This window comes from Mycetomoellerius zeteki, unplaced genomic scaffold (genome assembly GCF_001594055.1).
Source record: "Mycetomoellerius zeteki isolate Tzet28-1 unplaced genomic scaffold, Tzet1.0 scaffold386, whole genome shotgun sequence".
NCBI lineage: Eukaryota > Metazoa > Arthropoda > Insecta > Hymenoptera > Formicidae > Mycetomoellerius > Mycetomoellerius zeteki.
The window spans coordinates 587,909-604,425 of record NW_017257377.1 but is presented as its reverse complement, the minus strand read 5'-3'; the positions used below and the strand labels follow the sequence as shown (position 1 = coordinate 604,425).

Here is a 16,517-nt window from a genome sequence, read left to right as displayed (position 1 = left end):
TAATAAATTAAATATATTTTTTTCTTTTTTCGTGATTTCCTGCGAAACAAAGCAAAAAGGAGCATATGTCTATAGGACTTTTTTTCTTAGTTTTTTACTCCTCTACACGCTCCCGAAGTTTTGCCATTTAATTTGGAAACACCCTGTATATATATATTTGCTTGATATAAGAATATTTTATAGTCTTTATCTTGAAAATAAGCGTGCAGCTGAGGTCACATTATTGGAAGGAACGATACTCAGTTTGTAGAACTAAGATTGAAAGTCTAATTGAAAGAAAGGTATTTTCACCGAATAGAAAATACGTGTAAGTATACGAATGCTTTGCGAAGACTGGGAATGTCAACAGAACCGAAATTCCGTGTAGTAGTAGTTGCGCGGTCTTGCGATAGATGGTGCTGGCATATGTTAGATAAGGATAGATATATGCGTTCGAGTGAGATAGAACGATATATAACATAATGAAAAATAAGAAATGAATCAAAGATGTCACTATTATCGAATTTGGAATTAAAAAAGTCTGCACTATCGACCTCGATCAAGTTCGGTAATCGGTTTAGGATCCCCTTAATACAAAATATTTTTTCACGAAAACATTTCCGTTCATTGATCCCACATCTGACTTTAAAGTCATCTCAAAGTCATAATATAGCAGATCATTCAACTCGTCTTGACATCAGTTACAATATAGTGAAGTAAAAATATGTAATGCATTTAAATATGTAATCCATTAAAAAAATTAAGATGACCTTGACTTTTTTCCTAAAAAAGAATATTTTGTAAATTTTTAATATTGCAATTTGTAGTTGATTGAAAACTAACTAACTTTTATTCACAATAATTTTTGTCAGATCATCCGAAGTGTCGGAAAAATCTTGATCACAGTTACATGGGACACCCTGTATATGACATGAGAAATACAATTTCTGTTTATTAAAATACAATACACTTGGCTACTTTTACAGCTGTGGAAAGGCTTCAGCTGATTTTGGAACCAAAGTGTTGATGTAGAAATAATTAAACCTTAAAGTATACTAAAATTTGGCAATTAAAAGCACAAACATTAGAACAAAAAATAAAACATGAATAAAATTGAAATAAAAGTTGAAACAAAATTAAAATTGAGGACAAAAGAACGGTGGCAGTTTCGGGTCAAAATTTGTCTGTGATGAAATCGTATGAAATCGGTCAATCTTTATAGATTTGGACGTGCTGAATATAATTCGAATATAAAGTTTAAAATTGTCCAAAGTCCGGGGAACTTTGTGGAAATTCAATTTTTTTGAAAAGAAGAAAAATTGCATTTTCACAAAATTCCCCGAACTTTGGAGAATTTTAAGCTTTGCTTTGCAACAAAATATTGTATTTCCCGATGAACAAATAGTAACTGAATAAGAACCTCTTTTTCTATTGTAATGACCTCAAAAACTGCAACTTTTTGCAATGTAAAAGTCAATGTTACACAGCGTACAATAACATGAACAAAAGATGAATGTCCGTACCTATGTGCGTGGGCATGCATGCGTTCCTGTTTTTTCACCATCGGTATTAGCTTTACCCAAGATATACCGCGTGGTGGTTACTGATCTGGGTATCTCTTACAAAGAAAGGGACCCAACTGTTCCTCTCCGATCTTAGTGAGCATTTAGTATGTTATTCTCCAGACAAAAATAAGCGACACGTATTTTTTTTATACGTGCCCGTTTTCATTTTTGAGGGGTGAAACGATATTCGCCTTGAAAGAGAAAAACCGATTTTTTTTCGAAGGAATGTTTGTTCATCGGGAAGTACAATTTTTTGCTGCAAAGTAAAGCTTAAAATTCTCCATAGTTCCCCGGATTTTGGAGAATTTTAAACTTCACATTCGAGCACGTCCAAATTTATAAAAATTGACTGATATCATACGTTTTCATCACGGGCAAATTTTAGCCCTAAACTGCCACCGTTCTTTGAATGCACGATAGATTCGTCTAAAAATGAAGTCCAATCGTTAAAACCTCTGTCTCGATATTGCATATATTAATAATTCTATTGAGAGAATAATTTATGAAAAGATGCTTCGTCCAATCGTTATTGTCATTAATTCCGCGCATATATTATTTTTTTTTTCATTCTTTTATCGATTAGAGAAGTTAGCGACGGAAACTTTGCAGGTTTCCCCGGAAATACGCAAGAAAGAATTGGAATGTGAAAAAGAGTAGCCGATAGTTCGCGCGAATGCCGTTGCATACGAAATATTCGCATAGCTCCGGGGCGGCGAGTTTGCCAATTTTCAGCCACAAAGGCCCCGTTACGCGCCGATGCGCATTGCTGTAACAAGGTGTATACGCGTCGGGTTGCATCGCCACCACATATGTACGTGCTCGTAATGCACTTCCTGCCGATTTCGCGGCATATATTCGTGAAAATATGAAAATAAACGTCGGAAATGAACCGCGCAACTTAACGAATATAACGAGCGTGCTCAAAAAAGCTTAAATTTCACGCTTTCGATGATTTCATCACGTTTGGTCTACCTGAGATATTGACGACACTGTTTCATCACAAATCATAATTAAACATCAAAATAAGAGCACAATAATAATAATAAAATCCAGATAAATAATTATTATATAGAACAATTTTGAAAAGCATTTAATATTTATTGTTTTATAATTTTAAATGCTAAGAAACGTCCTTGAAATTTTTCAGTCATTTATTATCTTACGTTTGTTTCTTTATAAATAAACTGTTAAAATCTTGGTAATTATATATATTATTTATATAAAATCTAAAGATATACTGGAGATGAATTTTGGAACGATTTATGATGGATAAGCGTCATCGAAGATAATTGTAGGCTGTCATCCAGCCAAGGTAGATTGGACACTCGAAAGTACTTAATCGCCATACGGCGATGCTTCGTTGCTCGCAGCAATTTCAGTCGAAATGCGAATTAATTAGCGCCATCACGGCACCTCGTAATAGGATCAAGGATGCCGAGAATTATTAAATGTTATATCTCCAATTTTCTTTCTTTGTTACTTTTTAACGCTACTGTTTTATTTTCTACACACACACACACACACACACACACACACGCACGCACGCACGCACGCACGCACGCACGAGACATTTCAGCGTACAAAACAAACCAAAATATTTTTTTTACTTTATGCTGTAAAATATGTTGGGCAAAGTAAAGAAATATTTATTGATAGGATAGAGTTAGAATTGAAATGTACCACTAGAATCCGACTGAAACCATATTTTGACCTCCGGCCAAAACCGAAAACGAATATTCGGTTGTCATTTAATTTCGATTGAAAACGAAATCGAAACCGAAACTCTAAGTCTTATTAGAGAGAGGGGGAGGAGGAAGGAGAGAAAGGGAGATGGAGAGAGAGAGAGAGAGAGAGAGAGAGAAGCTAAGAGTCACATTTTTTTCGGCCGGAGTCGTAATCGACATTTTTGGATTAATTTACAGAGATTTTATTAAAATATCTAACTATAATAATATAATAGTATTGCATTCTCAACTTTTAAAGAAATCAAATCACAGTTATTATTAGGATCACATCAAAGTTTGTATTCAATTTGTCTTAAGCTTAATCAACGAGTTAATAATTAAAATCGAACAGTTGTTTTTTTAATGCTCACCAGCGCGTTGTAACTTGTACAGTTTCGGTTTACCCACCGTAATTTTCTCTTAATTTCAGCCGAAACCGAAATCAAACCGAAACCCTGATTTTTGTTTGACCGAAACTGACCGAAACCGAAATCGAAACCGAAATTTCGGTTGGAGTCTATGTGCCACGGTAAAACGTTGTTGTAAGTGCTAAAATTGTGAAATGCGTTTTATTGCGTGAATGGGTCGTAAATGCAGTGTTCTATCACATACTAATATTTGGAAAGTGTTGCTACAATCGGAGAAAAATGGATAGTTCAACTCAAAATGTTGGAAGTCTATCGTGCAATTGGCAATTTTACTTGGACTTACAATATTTTGAACTTTTAAAAACTCTAACATGATTTTTTAAAAATTAAAATCACTTAATTAAAAGTGTTTGCAAACACTAATTGCTCATGTCTTTAGTCATTACGGTAATTTTTTACAGAATTCTTGAAGTGGTTAAAAAAAAATAAGTTCTTTTCTCTTGAAAAATTTAAAAAATGGCATGTACAGTATTTTATACTTTCGCTTTCGATATTGTATCTTTAATAATTGCTATATGATTATTTGCTGTGTGTAATATATTTAACACATTTTTTAATTATTAAAGAATCACTAAGTCTAACAGAATATTCTTGTACGATCAGAAACACACTTTGGATATTACAAACTTTAAAATTTTAGATTCATTGGTTTAAAGTTTCAAAAGAGGAAAAATTTAAGATCCAAGTCTGTGTTGTACGAAATCTGAAAGTGTAAAAGCTTGAAAGTTTGATCTCTTTAATTTTAATGATATGAGAATTGACGATTCCACCCAAGGGATTCAGAAGACCCAAGATATTTTTTTCTTACGTGGATATAACCCGAGGAAATATCGCGAATCTTGCGTACTGTGCAATATCGAGATATTGGAACTGCAAAATACGAGCACTTTCATTTCAACAGCATTAGACTTGATAATCTAAGAAGTTCAAGGAAGTTGGTACATCTAAATGCTTCAATAGAGTTTCATATTAACGACTTGATAGAATCGAATAGCGCGTGTCGTCACTGTCCCGGATTTTAAATTCTCAGGACCTAGATGCGCTGGAAATTACTCTTTTCAGGTCGCGGAGCAAAAGCTGTCTCGTTCGCGAGATAAACGAGCTGCGACGATGAATCCGCTAATGCCTCGCGTGTCGTCGGCGCGTTTCGCGTGAAGAATGGAGCACAAGCACGTGACGCGAAAACTCGCGGATGAAGTCGTTCCTCGACAATACCAGAGGCGAGGAGGGCGAGCCAACCGATTGTTCGCAGGACAAAAGGGTGTCATTTGTATTTTATTATAAACTAACCTGTTAAAGATCATTTTGAAACCAATAGTCTATTCTTGACTGATGAAACTACTGAATAACAGTACTGCTCAAAAATTTTTTAATAAATATTTTTTTTATAAAAAGCGAATTAATTGTTTGCTAAATAGATTTATTTATTAGGTGTTGACGCTTTTTATATTTGAACAAAAAAATGTTACTGTATTTTAATTTAGTTCTTATGCAAAGTAATAAGAAAAAAATAAGAGAATACAAAACCTACACTATAGTGAACAAATGTTTAGTCAGGATTAGAAATTTTGCGAGTTACATACTCTATTCTACAACTATTGATTATGTAAGAAAGAGGGTGAAACAATCATAGAGTCTGTAAAAACAAGTAATACTATACTAGTGGTCAAATACTATAACACTCTGATCAATGTGCAAATGTTGTTTCTCATTGAGATTCAAGTTCTGAAAGTATAAATATTATATTCTAAACTTTTGAAAGTGTATAGAATAATTTGAGTTAATAGATATTTAATATAAAATGTGAAAACAATTTTTCTATTTTTTGTCTGTTTATTATAAAAATTATCCAGTCTTGAAAAGACTGACTCAATTTTCAATTTTTAAGAATGAGATTTCATTCTTCAAAATGACATTTACTCTAAAAGTTTTGGATAGTAACACACACACACACACACACACACACGCGCGCGCGCGCGCGCACACGCACACACACACGCACACACACACACACACACACGCACGCACGCACGCACGCACGCACGCACACGGAGTGGACCATTTTAATTTATCCAGTCGATTTTCTCAAAATCTGTAAGTTTAAGGCAAAAATGTTTCAGACAAAAGTTTTATAGTTTCAAGGGGGACAGAAGTTGGTGACCTTGGTTGATCTTGAGAAGATGTCCTTAAGGTCAGATCAAGTTATCTAAAATTTTTTTAATGGAACTCCTCATTTTTTATTATATATTCTTATATCTGACTTCAAATCCTTTCCAAAACACTATATAATAATGTTATTTTTCGTTAAATATTTTCCAAGTTACGAGGCTTCAAAGTTACAGTACTGCCGGCATTTGCATTACCCAAGGTGTCAGACTGATGACTAAAACCTTTGGAATGTTGTTCAGAGTCATGATCTTGACATTATATGTCAAGGAGAAGGCCATTAGAAGTTGTCTTCTTATTTTCATTTTTACGTAGAAATAAATTTTTAGTACAAAAATGAAAATAAGAAGAATAATCTCCAATGACCTTGATTTTGACAAATGTTATCCAGGACATGATTCTGAACAACATTTAAGAGGTTTTAACCATCGGTCGGACATTTTGCGTTATGCTAAATGTCGGAGGTACCGTACTTTCGAGCATCATAACTAAAAAAGTACTTGATGAAAAAATATTTAATTATAGAGTTTTGGAAAGCTCTCGAGGTAAGCTATAAGAATATGTAATGAAAAATAGGGGGTTCTCCATTTAAAAAAACCAACGTGACCTTGACCTGGCCTTAGCGACGCCACCCAAGGTCAAACCAATGTTATCATCTTATGTCCTCCTCGAAGTAAAACCTTTATTGGAAACATTTTCCCGTATCTTTTATATTTTACGAGTATTTCGACGTGAAAATTGAAATGGGACACCCTCTGTGCGTGCGTGCGCGCGCGCGACACACACACACACACACGCACGCCGCACGCACACGCACACGCACACAAAACATATGCAAGTTAACAATCCAACTCTAATCTGTAATGCCACTTAAAAATTAATAATTAAATTTTGTAAGCGGTGATGTAGTTTCGATTAATATAATATTAATTACTGGACTATTTACGCGATTGTTAGGGAACTTCACGGTAGAAGATGTGAGAGAGAAAGAAAGACCGTAAACGGACCTTTCGCGCGCGTCGTCTCTCGTTTCCACATTGTTCCACTATACTACGGTGTCTTAAGCTTCGGATTGTGTTACAAGCGTAATCTGATCGCGCGCGTCGCTACGCAGGTCCTAAAATTCCGCTACGACGCGCCGCTAATATGCACTGTTTTACTGTGCACCCATTATTCGCGACACTCAGCGGAAAAGCAGCAGCTATCTCTTTCTACTTTAAATATTCTTGCCTTTTCTCATTCCATGCCGTTCCATATTTGTCTAGCATCTTAAAATACTCGAAAAGATATTTGAAAATATTTTTTACATGATATTTACGTCTCTTAATATATACATACACACACACACACACACACACACACACACGCGCGCGCGCGCGCGCGCGCGTTATGTTTCATTAAGGGATTATAAAAGTTCTGCGCACGGAAGGAAACACTTCTAGTAAAATGTTTACTGTTAATTGAAGATTAAAGGTACATAAGAAAACTTTTTATAAATCTTTAGAGATTTTGTGAGAAAATGATTCATAAAAAGTTACAAAAAATAATTTTTAAAAAATTGTAAGTAAAAGACATCTTTTAATATGCGTTTTAAAAAATCTACACATTGAATTTCACGGAAGTTCAAAAAATCTTTTTTCTATCTTTTGAAATAATAAAACTCACAATTTTTCGAAAAATTTTTTTGTTATTTCCAAAAAATTTTTCTAATTTTATATATATAGTTAAAAATTTAATCGATAAAATTACTATTTATGAAGAAATGCCACTGAAATTAAAAAAATATCTTTGATTTTCGACAAATCAAAGAATAACATTTAAAAAATTATTCATAACTTTTGATAAAATAACTTTTGTACTTTGTTACTCACAAAATCTCTAAGATTATGTTTATAAAAAGTCTTCTATGTATCCTCCGCTCTCAATTAATAGTAAACATTTTACTAGAAGCATCTTTTTTGTGCGCAAAGATTATACAGCGGAAAATTAAAATGACTCAAAGGGAGATAAAGATTGCAAAATAAAAGAGAGACGAATTCATAAGGTCTTTTCATAACTCACCCAGAAAGCCAGGGATGGCACCCAGAGGCATGACGAAGAGGCTGACAAGAAGATCAGCCACGGCTAGTGATAGTAGAAAGTAGTTCGTCACATTGTGAAGTTTTCTGTCCAGGCCTACTGCGAGACAAACCAATATATTTCCCAGTCCTCCGGCAACTATGAACACCGCCACGAATAAGAAGCTCCAATCAAATCGACATGTCTTTGCTCCCGTATTATCGATCCTGGATCGGTGCGAGCAAGACATGGCCAGGTCTTCGGCGATGCTCCCGGCGGGTGAGCATTCCAAAATCTAAAACACCAGGATATTTATCGTTATGTCTGAGATGGATGGTTGAAATTTCCAAGATGTCAAAATGAAAAGCGACAATTTTTAAATGTCGTCTCGGATTTGAAATATCGTCCCTCGTCCTCGAAATGAAGATTTTTACATGTCACCCTTGGACGGAAATCGAACAACTTTATCGCTTCGAAGGTAAAATGTTCAAGTTGAATAGATATAATTTGAGATTCAAAAAAGCAATCTTAAATAAAAAGGCTATTTAAATTCTTTTAGATTTCATCAAATATTTTATCTAATAATATTATTTGTTTTTATTGTATTTTAAATCAGAATCCTTGATACTTCAAATTTTTATACATTTCAAAATTTTACAATCTATTAAAAATGTTTTTTTAATTTTTTTTCCAATTATTTATGATGTTTGGATCTTTAAGAGAGTTATTTAAAAGAATTTTGAAAATTTATACGAAAAATTTAAATTAAAGAAATTCGATTTTTGAAATTATATTCTATCTTTTTATTGAATTTTCTTAATATTATATTTAATTCTTTGAGTTTTAAAATCTTAAGATACCTATCCTCGATAAGCTCATTTATCCTCGAGTATTCTTTTTATTTTCAAACTCTTGTAAGTTGAACTATGCGAATTTTAAATTCTCAATCTGGAAATTTCGATATCTTGATGTCTTTACTTTTTCTCTAAGAAAACTTACTTCCTCTTCGATGGATGTGGCATTACAATTCCTGGTCGGTATCCTAGATAGAAAGACGCCCTCAATACTCTCGAGACCATTCAGGAGTAAGGACACGTTGACGTTACAACTCGCATAATCGCAAGGTGTACAAAAAAGCGTCATTGAAGAAGCGGTGAATGTTCCTCTCTCGAGCGTTGTGCAAAGATGATCGAATCCGGCGGAAACGATGTCGCACTCTTCGTAAAGAGTGTCGTTGCAGGACACCTGGTGCAGTAGCGTCGTCCAGTTATTGGCCCAAGATGTGAAATTGCCCTCCGAGGCCAGCATGACGACCCTCGATGAAGTCCTTGGGATTAAGACCTTCAGTCACGATCGATAACACGTGTGTGCGAAGTCTTTATGCCGATCTGAAGTATTTCTGAAGACAATCTGAAGAAATAACAAGACTTTTATATCCATAATCTCGTCATTTTCTTAAAATAAATTGAAAGTTTAAGAAATAACGTCGTTCCCTTCAAAAGTGACATGACTAAAATATTAGGACTTTTCAGAAAAGAGGAAAAACTGTTTTTGAATTTAATAGAAAATTATCGATTAATGAAATAATATTGCTTGCGATAAGAAAAGTATATTTTTAGATACATGATCAAATATTATTTTTATCATTTTCGTTTCACAATTCTTAAAAAACCATTCTTGTTTAATTGTGATGATTTTAATATCTTAAAAAATTATGACAAATTCAGGATAATTTATCAAAAGTGACATAATTCGAAATAATACTAAAAATTTATATTTATTGATTTATTCTGATTGAGCCATATTAATAATTTATTTTATATTTATCTATCTTGAAAAACTAAAAAATGTATAAATTTAAAATAGAATACTTCTTCGAACTTCCATTACCAAAACTATCTTAACTCTAAATGTTCTTTGTAGATGACTTTTCTTTTTATTTATAAAAATGGCACAACTCGAAATATGTCATTCTTTGTAGAAGGTATACGGTCTCTTTGAAAACCTTAAGAACGACACAATTGCTATTTGACAGATGGACTGTGAAGTTAAGTTAATTTCTTTTTATGATTGATAGAATAATCTTTATTTGACTTATTCATAATAAATAAAAAATTACATTCTATTAGTTGCGGTACTTTTGAAGTAAGAACACGATATTAAATTAATCACGTAATTAAATTTTTGAGCGATTATTGCAAGATTATTGTAGGATTTGACGAGAAAAACTGGAGAGAGAGAGAGAGAGAGAGAGAGAGAGAGAGAGAGAGAGAGACGGATTTTCTATTTCTTATAGAGATACAATTCTTTGCTAAGTTTACGCGGAAAGTTGATGATGATACAATGGTATTTATAAATTTTAATTTAATTTATGTTTTTATAAGGATTAAAAAATTAGAGTAAAGTCTTTATAGATTTATTAAAATTTATTTTGGTTTGTTTATCCTACTTAAAATTTAAAATAATAATAAATATGAAGTATTATTTACTAAATATAAGCCAATACAGATTATTCGTGCGTAAAAAATATATTAATCGAATGAAATGAAATATTATGTATTAAAAATGATACAAAAATCCTAAATGCTGTATAATTTAATTTTTAACAATCTTGATAAAAAGCTAAATTCAATTTCAGCGGATTAATTTTTCAAAGATGTCATTTTGTTTTATCCACCTTTTTTTTAATTAATCGGAGATCAGAATGGGCTTTGTCATCGGTTTCTTTATCATCAGGAACTCACAGCGATTACAACGTCAGAAAGGAAAGGAGAGCGACCATTTGCGCGTTGATTGCGGATAGAATCTTACGAACAAAGTGCCGCTCTTTCACGACAAACAAAGGGTCGGCTCGACGCCCGCGCCGACTCGTAGACTCTCTCTATCGGGAACATCGATAAATGTGTAAGATCGGACGCGTGCGATTTGCGATCCGTTCAGATATTTCCACAGACGGGTTACAAAAATGTCAGTCCCCTTCAGGGCCGCTATTTATTTGCCGGAACCCCACCGGTCGGATTAACTGACGTACACGATATCGACAGTCCGTGTTCTCTACCTCGCGACAATGCTGATCCCCGAACAAATTGCTACTTCGGTAAGCTTGCTTGTCAATGACGTGCTGGTGCATGTTATCCGGGTTCACTCGTTACGAACAGTAATATAGAATCAAAACTGAATTTTTGATAGAAAGTAACTTCTTTTATCTTCTTTTTAATATCTCATGATTAATTTAATAATTGGTTCCTTTTTCTAATAAATTTTAAACAATACTGAGAGAATTTTAAATTTTTAAATGTCAAAGAAATAAAAATTAAGAAAATTACAATAAAAATTATAATCTTATAAATTGAACTTTTTTCATTTAAACTTTTTAAATAACTCTTCATTATCTAAAATCAAAAACATTGAAAAATAAAAGACAAAAATTTTTTAATAGTTTATAAAATTTTGAAATGTGTAAATTTGAAGTTTCGAGGATTTTGATTTTAATATTATTAACAAAACTACGAAATTGAAAAACTTTAAATATACTTTTTAAGATTTCTCTCTTGAATCTTAAATTATATCTATAGTCTCTTTTGAATTACTAACTTTGAATTATTTATAAATAGTGTAGAGGGAATGACATATATGTATAAGTTATGAATATATTATATATTATGCACAATCACAATTTATTTATATCAATTGCTTAAATCCGTTATTAGTAACACTGATAATAAGCTTTATACCGAGGCATCTATTCTATAGTTTATCCATTTAGCCGAAGCGAAATTCATGCGTCGACTGGTATTTGTAATTAGTGTAATTAAAGCGGTTATCGCGAGTGTAGAATTTTACGAGCAAAACTGAAAATCGATTTTCTGTTTCCTCGGATACGAAGATACAGCTTTCCGCTGGGTTTACATGGAAAGTTGATAACGATATATTAATTCAGGGCATGAATAATAAAGTTGATGCATTAAAGCCGCGACGGAATATTGCGACGCGCGCAAGAGTACTTGATCTATTTATATCTAAGAAAGTTTACTATTACAATATTCCACGCATAAAAATAAACATTATTCTTGCACGACCTGCATGTAACGTGTGTTACTTGCAAAGTCAAATATATGTGCTGCCATATGTCATCTTGTTTATCTTAAATATTTATTTATGATATCAACAATACTTACAGATGTTTTTATAAACTATTATATCGCAAATTCATTGAAAAATTACATAAATTACATTAATGACAAGTATAATGAAATAATTAATTACAGAAATAATAATTACAGAAATAATTAATTACTACTTACGTTGAAAGAAATAAATGAGAGAAAAAAGAAATAAAAGAAAAGAAGATAAATGTATTCCCTGGATAATTAAGTGACACATTTTGATGAAGGTTACGTACACTTTTATTGCTAAATACACAGTAAGAAATATTTCATATTCAGGTTGGAAACGGTCCACTCAAATCCTTATCAAAATTTTATTTTGGAATTTTTAACATATTCGGGTGTTAATTTAACATTATGATTATATTATTTAAATAGTTTGTGTTAAATTGATATATTTAACATATATTTCTTAGTGTTGATATAATACAATTTATGAGTACGTGAACAAATAACGTAAAGATAATTTGTTTTAAAACGTAAATTCTAAAACGAATAAATAAAATATAATGTATCATAAATATTAATTTTACTGAAAAAAATATTTTTACGTTTTGTTTACAAACTGTGTCACAATATTACCTTTTCCGTATTTATTCTTTTATATAATACTTGTATAATCTAACATATTCATCTTGTGTTAAAGTGATACATAAATTTGAATGAACTGTTTGGGACATGTGCTAAATTTAACACAAATTTTTTAGAATTTTCTAGAAAATACTAGAAAAGATGTTTACTGCAAAGCTGTCACCCATCGTGGTTCGCAATTTTAAAGGTTCATTCCAAAATTGCATTCGGGCTGCATTTTTCGATTTTACAAGAAGCTGAGGCGCGAAGCCTAAGTGACTTGATCCGCGAAAGTGCATCAACAGGGTTGAAGTGAACCGTGCCAGCACCGATGTGCTCGCACCAAAACGAACATGGGTTAACACGCGTTCGAGATCGGGACCGATGAAAGAGAATGGGAGATGCGGATGTAATTTATTAGCAGTCCCGCGTGGAAAGTGATACGGCTTTACAATGACTACTGACACTTTTAAGGCAATGACAGTGCGAGTCATCGAAACACTTATTATACGAAGTAGATAAAGACGAAGAAGATACTATCAGAGTTCTGTATACGTCGCCAATTAATAGATTATTGTCTTCTTGTTAAATATTGTTAGACATAAAAGGATTCCTTGAATTAAAGATAACATCTTGTTATTTTTAACTTCCACGTGTCAAAATGTAAATCAATTTCACTTCTGTGGATTGATTTGTTTAATTTCCAAGAAAAACTACATCCATATAAATGTATATACTTAAATAATAAATTTTCTTGAGTTAAATTATTTAACTCAATTGTTTTAATTATTTTAATAACATATTGAGTAGGAGCAATGATAACTTACAGAAATGATTAAAAATAACTCAAATTGGGTATAAGTTTAATAGTGAAATTAAAGAAAATTAGTACTCGTAATTGTCTACTCATTAACATTCTTGAACAGCTACAACGTTACTATGTAATTACTGTGTAACTAAACGAAGTTTACTTTGCATTGAGATAAATTTTCTTTTTATTTGGAGCACGATCGTGCGCTCTGCAAGCTTGTCGTCCATTAAATCATTAAAGTCAGAAGCATTCTGAATGTTAAAATATGAAAATACACTTAATGTACAAAAGTCATATAATTATTTTATATTTACGAAATCCAACACAAGATGATTAAAACCACATAATCACCGCTTTGCTTCTTTTTGTTTTATAATTGTTATAATTTTACGCTCTAAAAAAATTACATTAGAATTATAATAATTATAGTAGATATAATTTTATTATTTTTACACATAATTATGTAATTTTTTATATTTTTTTACGACGCGGACGTATTAAAGTTTATTGACCGACTAGAATTAAATAAATATTAATATCGAGTAACCTTTTCATTGTCATGAAAGAAGAATAATTATTTTGATGATTTGTGAAAGAAGGATAATTATCTTTTTAAATTCGTCACAAATGCCGATTTATTGAAATTTTCAATATCAATTGTGACGAAGAATATTTATTTCTCTCATAATTCCTGCAAAAGCCATTTTTATTACGTTAATAAAGTTTGACTAGTCGCAGTTATACCATCGATAAATATTTGTATATAATGATTCTTGCGAATTTATTATTATAAAATTCATAAAAAAGTAACGAATTTTTCGTCATAACTGACCAATCTACTAACTTATGAAATAATAATCAAGACAAAAATTTCTTGGATAAGAATCATAAATGTGTTATATTTTTAACTTTAGAATTCCTCGATTCTTAAATAGATAATAACATTTGTCTTTAATAATATACGCGGAGTTCTCTAATAATCGATTCTTTCGGCAGAATGACGCAAATTAATCGTGATGTTTCATGTTAATTTTTCCGAGAGAGAGAAAGAACGGATCTCGAGAAAAGGTCGACAGTAATCCGTTATTTCCGCTTTTCATGAACAGAAAGCCGGAAATTATGAGACTGACTTTTTACCATGTATTATTACAAATTCAAGCTTATAGCATTTGTTGTCCATACATTTTCTTTATTAAACAGAAAATATGACGTAATGCGCATTAACAGGTATTAATAATCAAATATATTAAATTGAAATTCATTAAAATACAAAATAAAGTAAAATAAAGACTAAGGTAGATTTATATAAAGTGAAACAAAATGAAAAATAGTAACGATAAACGATCAAATGGATAATGTTCTTTATTATTATATATAAGAAGCGCTAGAAATGGATCAGTCGAAAGGACATAAAGGTGATTGAATCATTTTCTACTTAAAAAAAAATAAGACGATATTAAAGCAACAGGTCTCAGGTTGTCGCATGCGATTCAGCTAATAAAATGTCGAATTTCCGCCGAAAGTAAACGGCTTACGAGAAGGCTCAAGGCATGCCTCGGCATTGCAACGTGATCAATAGCTACATCTCCCTGATAAAGGCATCGCGAGATTAATGAGAGTTTCGCGCGTATAGAGATGCGGCTAATCGAATTGCATCTACAAAATGACAGCACTTAAAAATCACGCTCCAACGACAATAACTTTTTTCTTCGCAACTAAATGACTTAGTGTATTCTTTTAGCCCTTCGATAGATTTTTTAATTTTGGATCTTAGAGCTTCAGTTTTGCTTTGAGATTGAATGAAAATTCTAATGAGGGTTTAAATAATAATTTCAAGAATAATAAATATAAGAACATATTTTATGATGTGTTTAATAATTATATTCAGTGAAATATCTGAAATCGAAGTACAATTAAGATTTTAGAGATACGTTTAAATATTATATTTTTAATGAGATTGCAAATTCAATATACATCTTTTTCTTAAGAATCAAAGAATTTTAAGAAAAATGATGTTGTAAATTCAAAAGATCTGTCAAAGAATTTGTGAACTAGAAAGAAATTGTCCTAGAATATTGTTATTTTTATAGTTCCTTTTTTTATTTGACAAGATTGCGACGAAGTAAATAAATCAGTTCTGCAACGAACAATATCTGTGAACCAATCCTGAAAGAAAATAGTATATTGTATTCGGTCGATTTTTATGATTGCACTTACTTTTTCGATTTCTGTTGCTCGCGTTTCGACGCCATTGATGCTCTCGTTTCGTCGTCGGTACAGTTTGTTCATTGTCTGAACCTCAGACACAGCCGAGACACTTCTTACTTTCTTTACTTGGAATTTTCACTCGTACTTCACATCAAATCGAGATTGTTTTCTTTCTTCAAATTTACAGACACTCACGGGAGACGATAAAGATAAATGTTTATTCACTTGTATACGAGCTATTATTTCCATCCTCTTCCTGAAATTTTATGACTTTGATAAAATGATTTATTAAATGTTAGACGTTTACAAAAGAAATCCATTTATGAAGTCATCTCTCGCAAATTCTTTGAGGGACTTTGAGTGACAATTTTCACCAAAAGTGTCAAATAGGAAAGCAATCAAAGGTCAAATGAGTTTATGTGGTGGATTTTCTTTAACTTTATGTATATGTAAAAAAATATTTTTGTTTTAATTCTTTAGTTGCAAATTTTTTTTTAGCAAATACGGAATTAATATGTCTATGATAAAAAATTTAGAAAATAAATAACACGGCATACTAAATAATACAAATAAATTGAAAAACATTGAAAAAATTTGTACGAATAATTTTTTTTAAATACAATTCTGCCTAAATTTTATTAGAAATTTAATATTTAATAAACTTATCGTGCGCTGTTTAAAAATTTTATTTCATTAGAGAAAGATATTAAAAAAAATTATTTTATTTTATTCATGACTTCTTTCTCTATTGATATTATGTCAATTTATGTATTATACAACAATTAAAAATTTATGGACAAATTTTTAAGAAGATATTTATTGCGACATTTATAATTGAAGGA

At 31.6% G+C, this 16,517-nt stretch overlaps 1 protein-coding gene across 1 annotated transcript in view; it reads right to left on the bottom strand.

Annotated features, from left to right (window-relative positions):
- The window catches only part of 5-HT2A (5-hydroxytryptamine receptor 2A), a 31,350-nt gene extending 15,467 nt beyond the window's left edge, over positions 1–15,883 (bottom strand). Inside the window, exons 1-3 of the mRNA XM_018453459.1 lie at positions 15,685–15,883; positions 8,920–9,330; positions 7,924–8,215 (exon numbers count right to left, since the gene is read on the bottom strand). Of these exons, the coding sequence (XP_018308961.1) occupies positions 7,924–8,215; positions 8,920–9,228 (601 nt within the window). The 5' untranslated portion in view covers positions 9,229–9,330; positions 15,685–15,883. The remainder of the gene's footprint in view (positions 1–7,923; positions 8,216–8,919; positions 9,331–15,684) is intronic.
- Between the last annotated feature and the right edge of the window lie 634 nt (positions 15,884–16,517).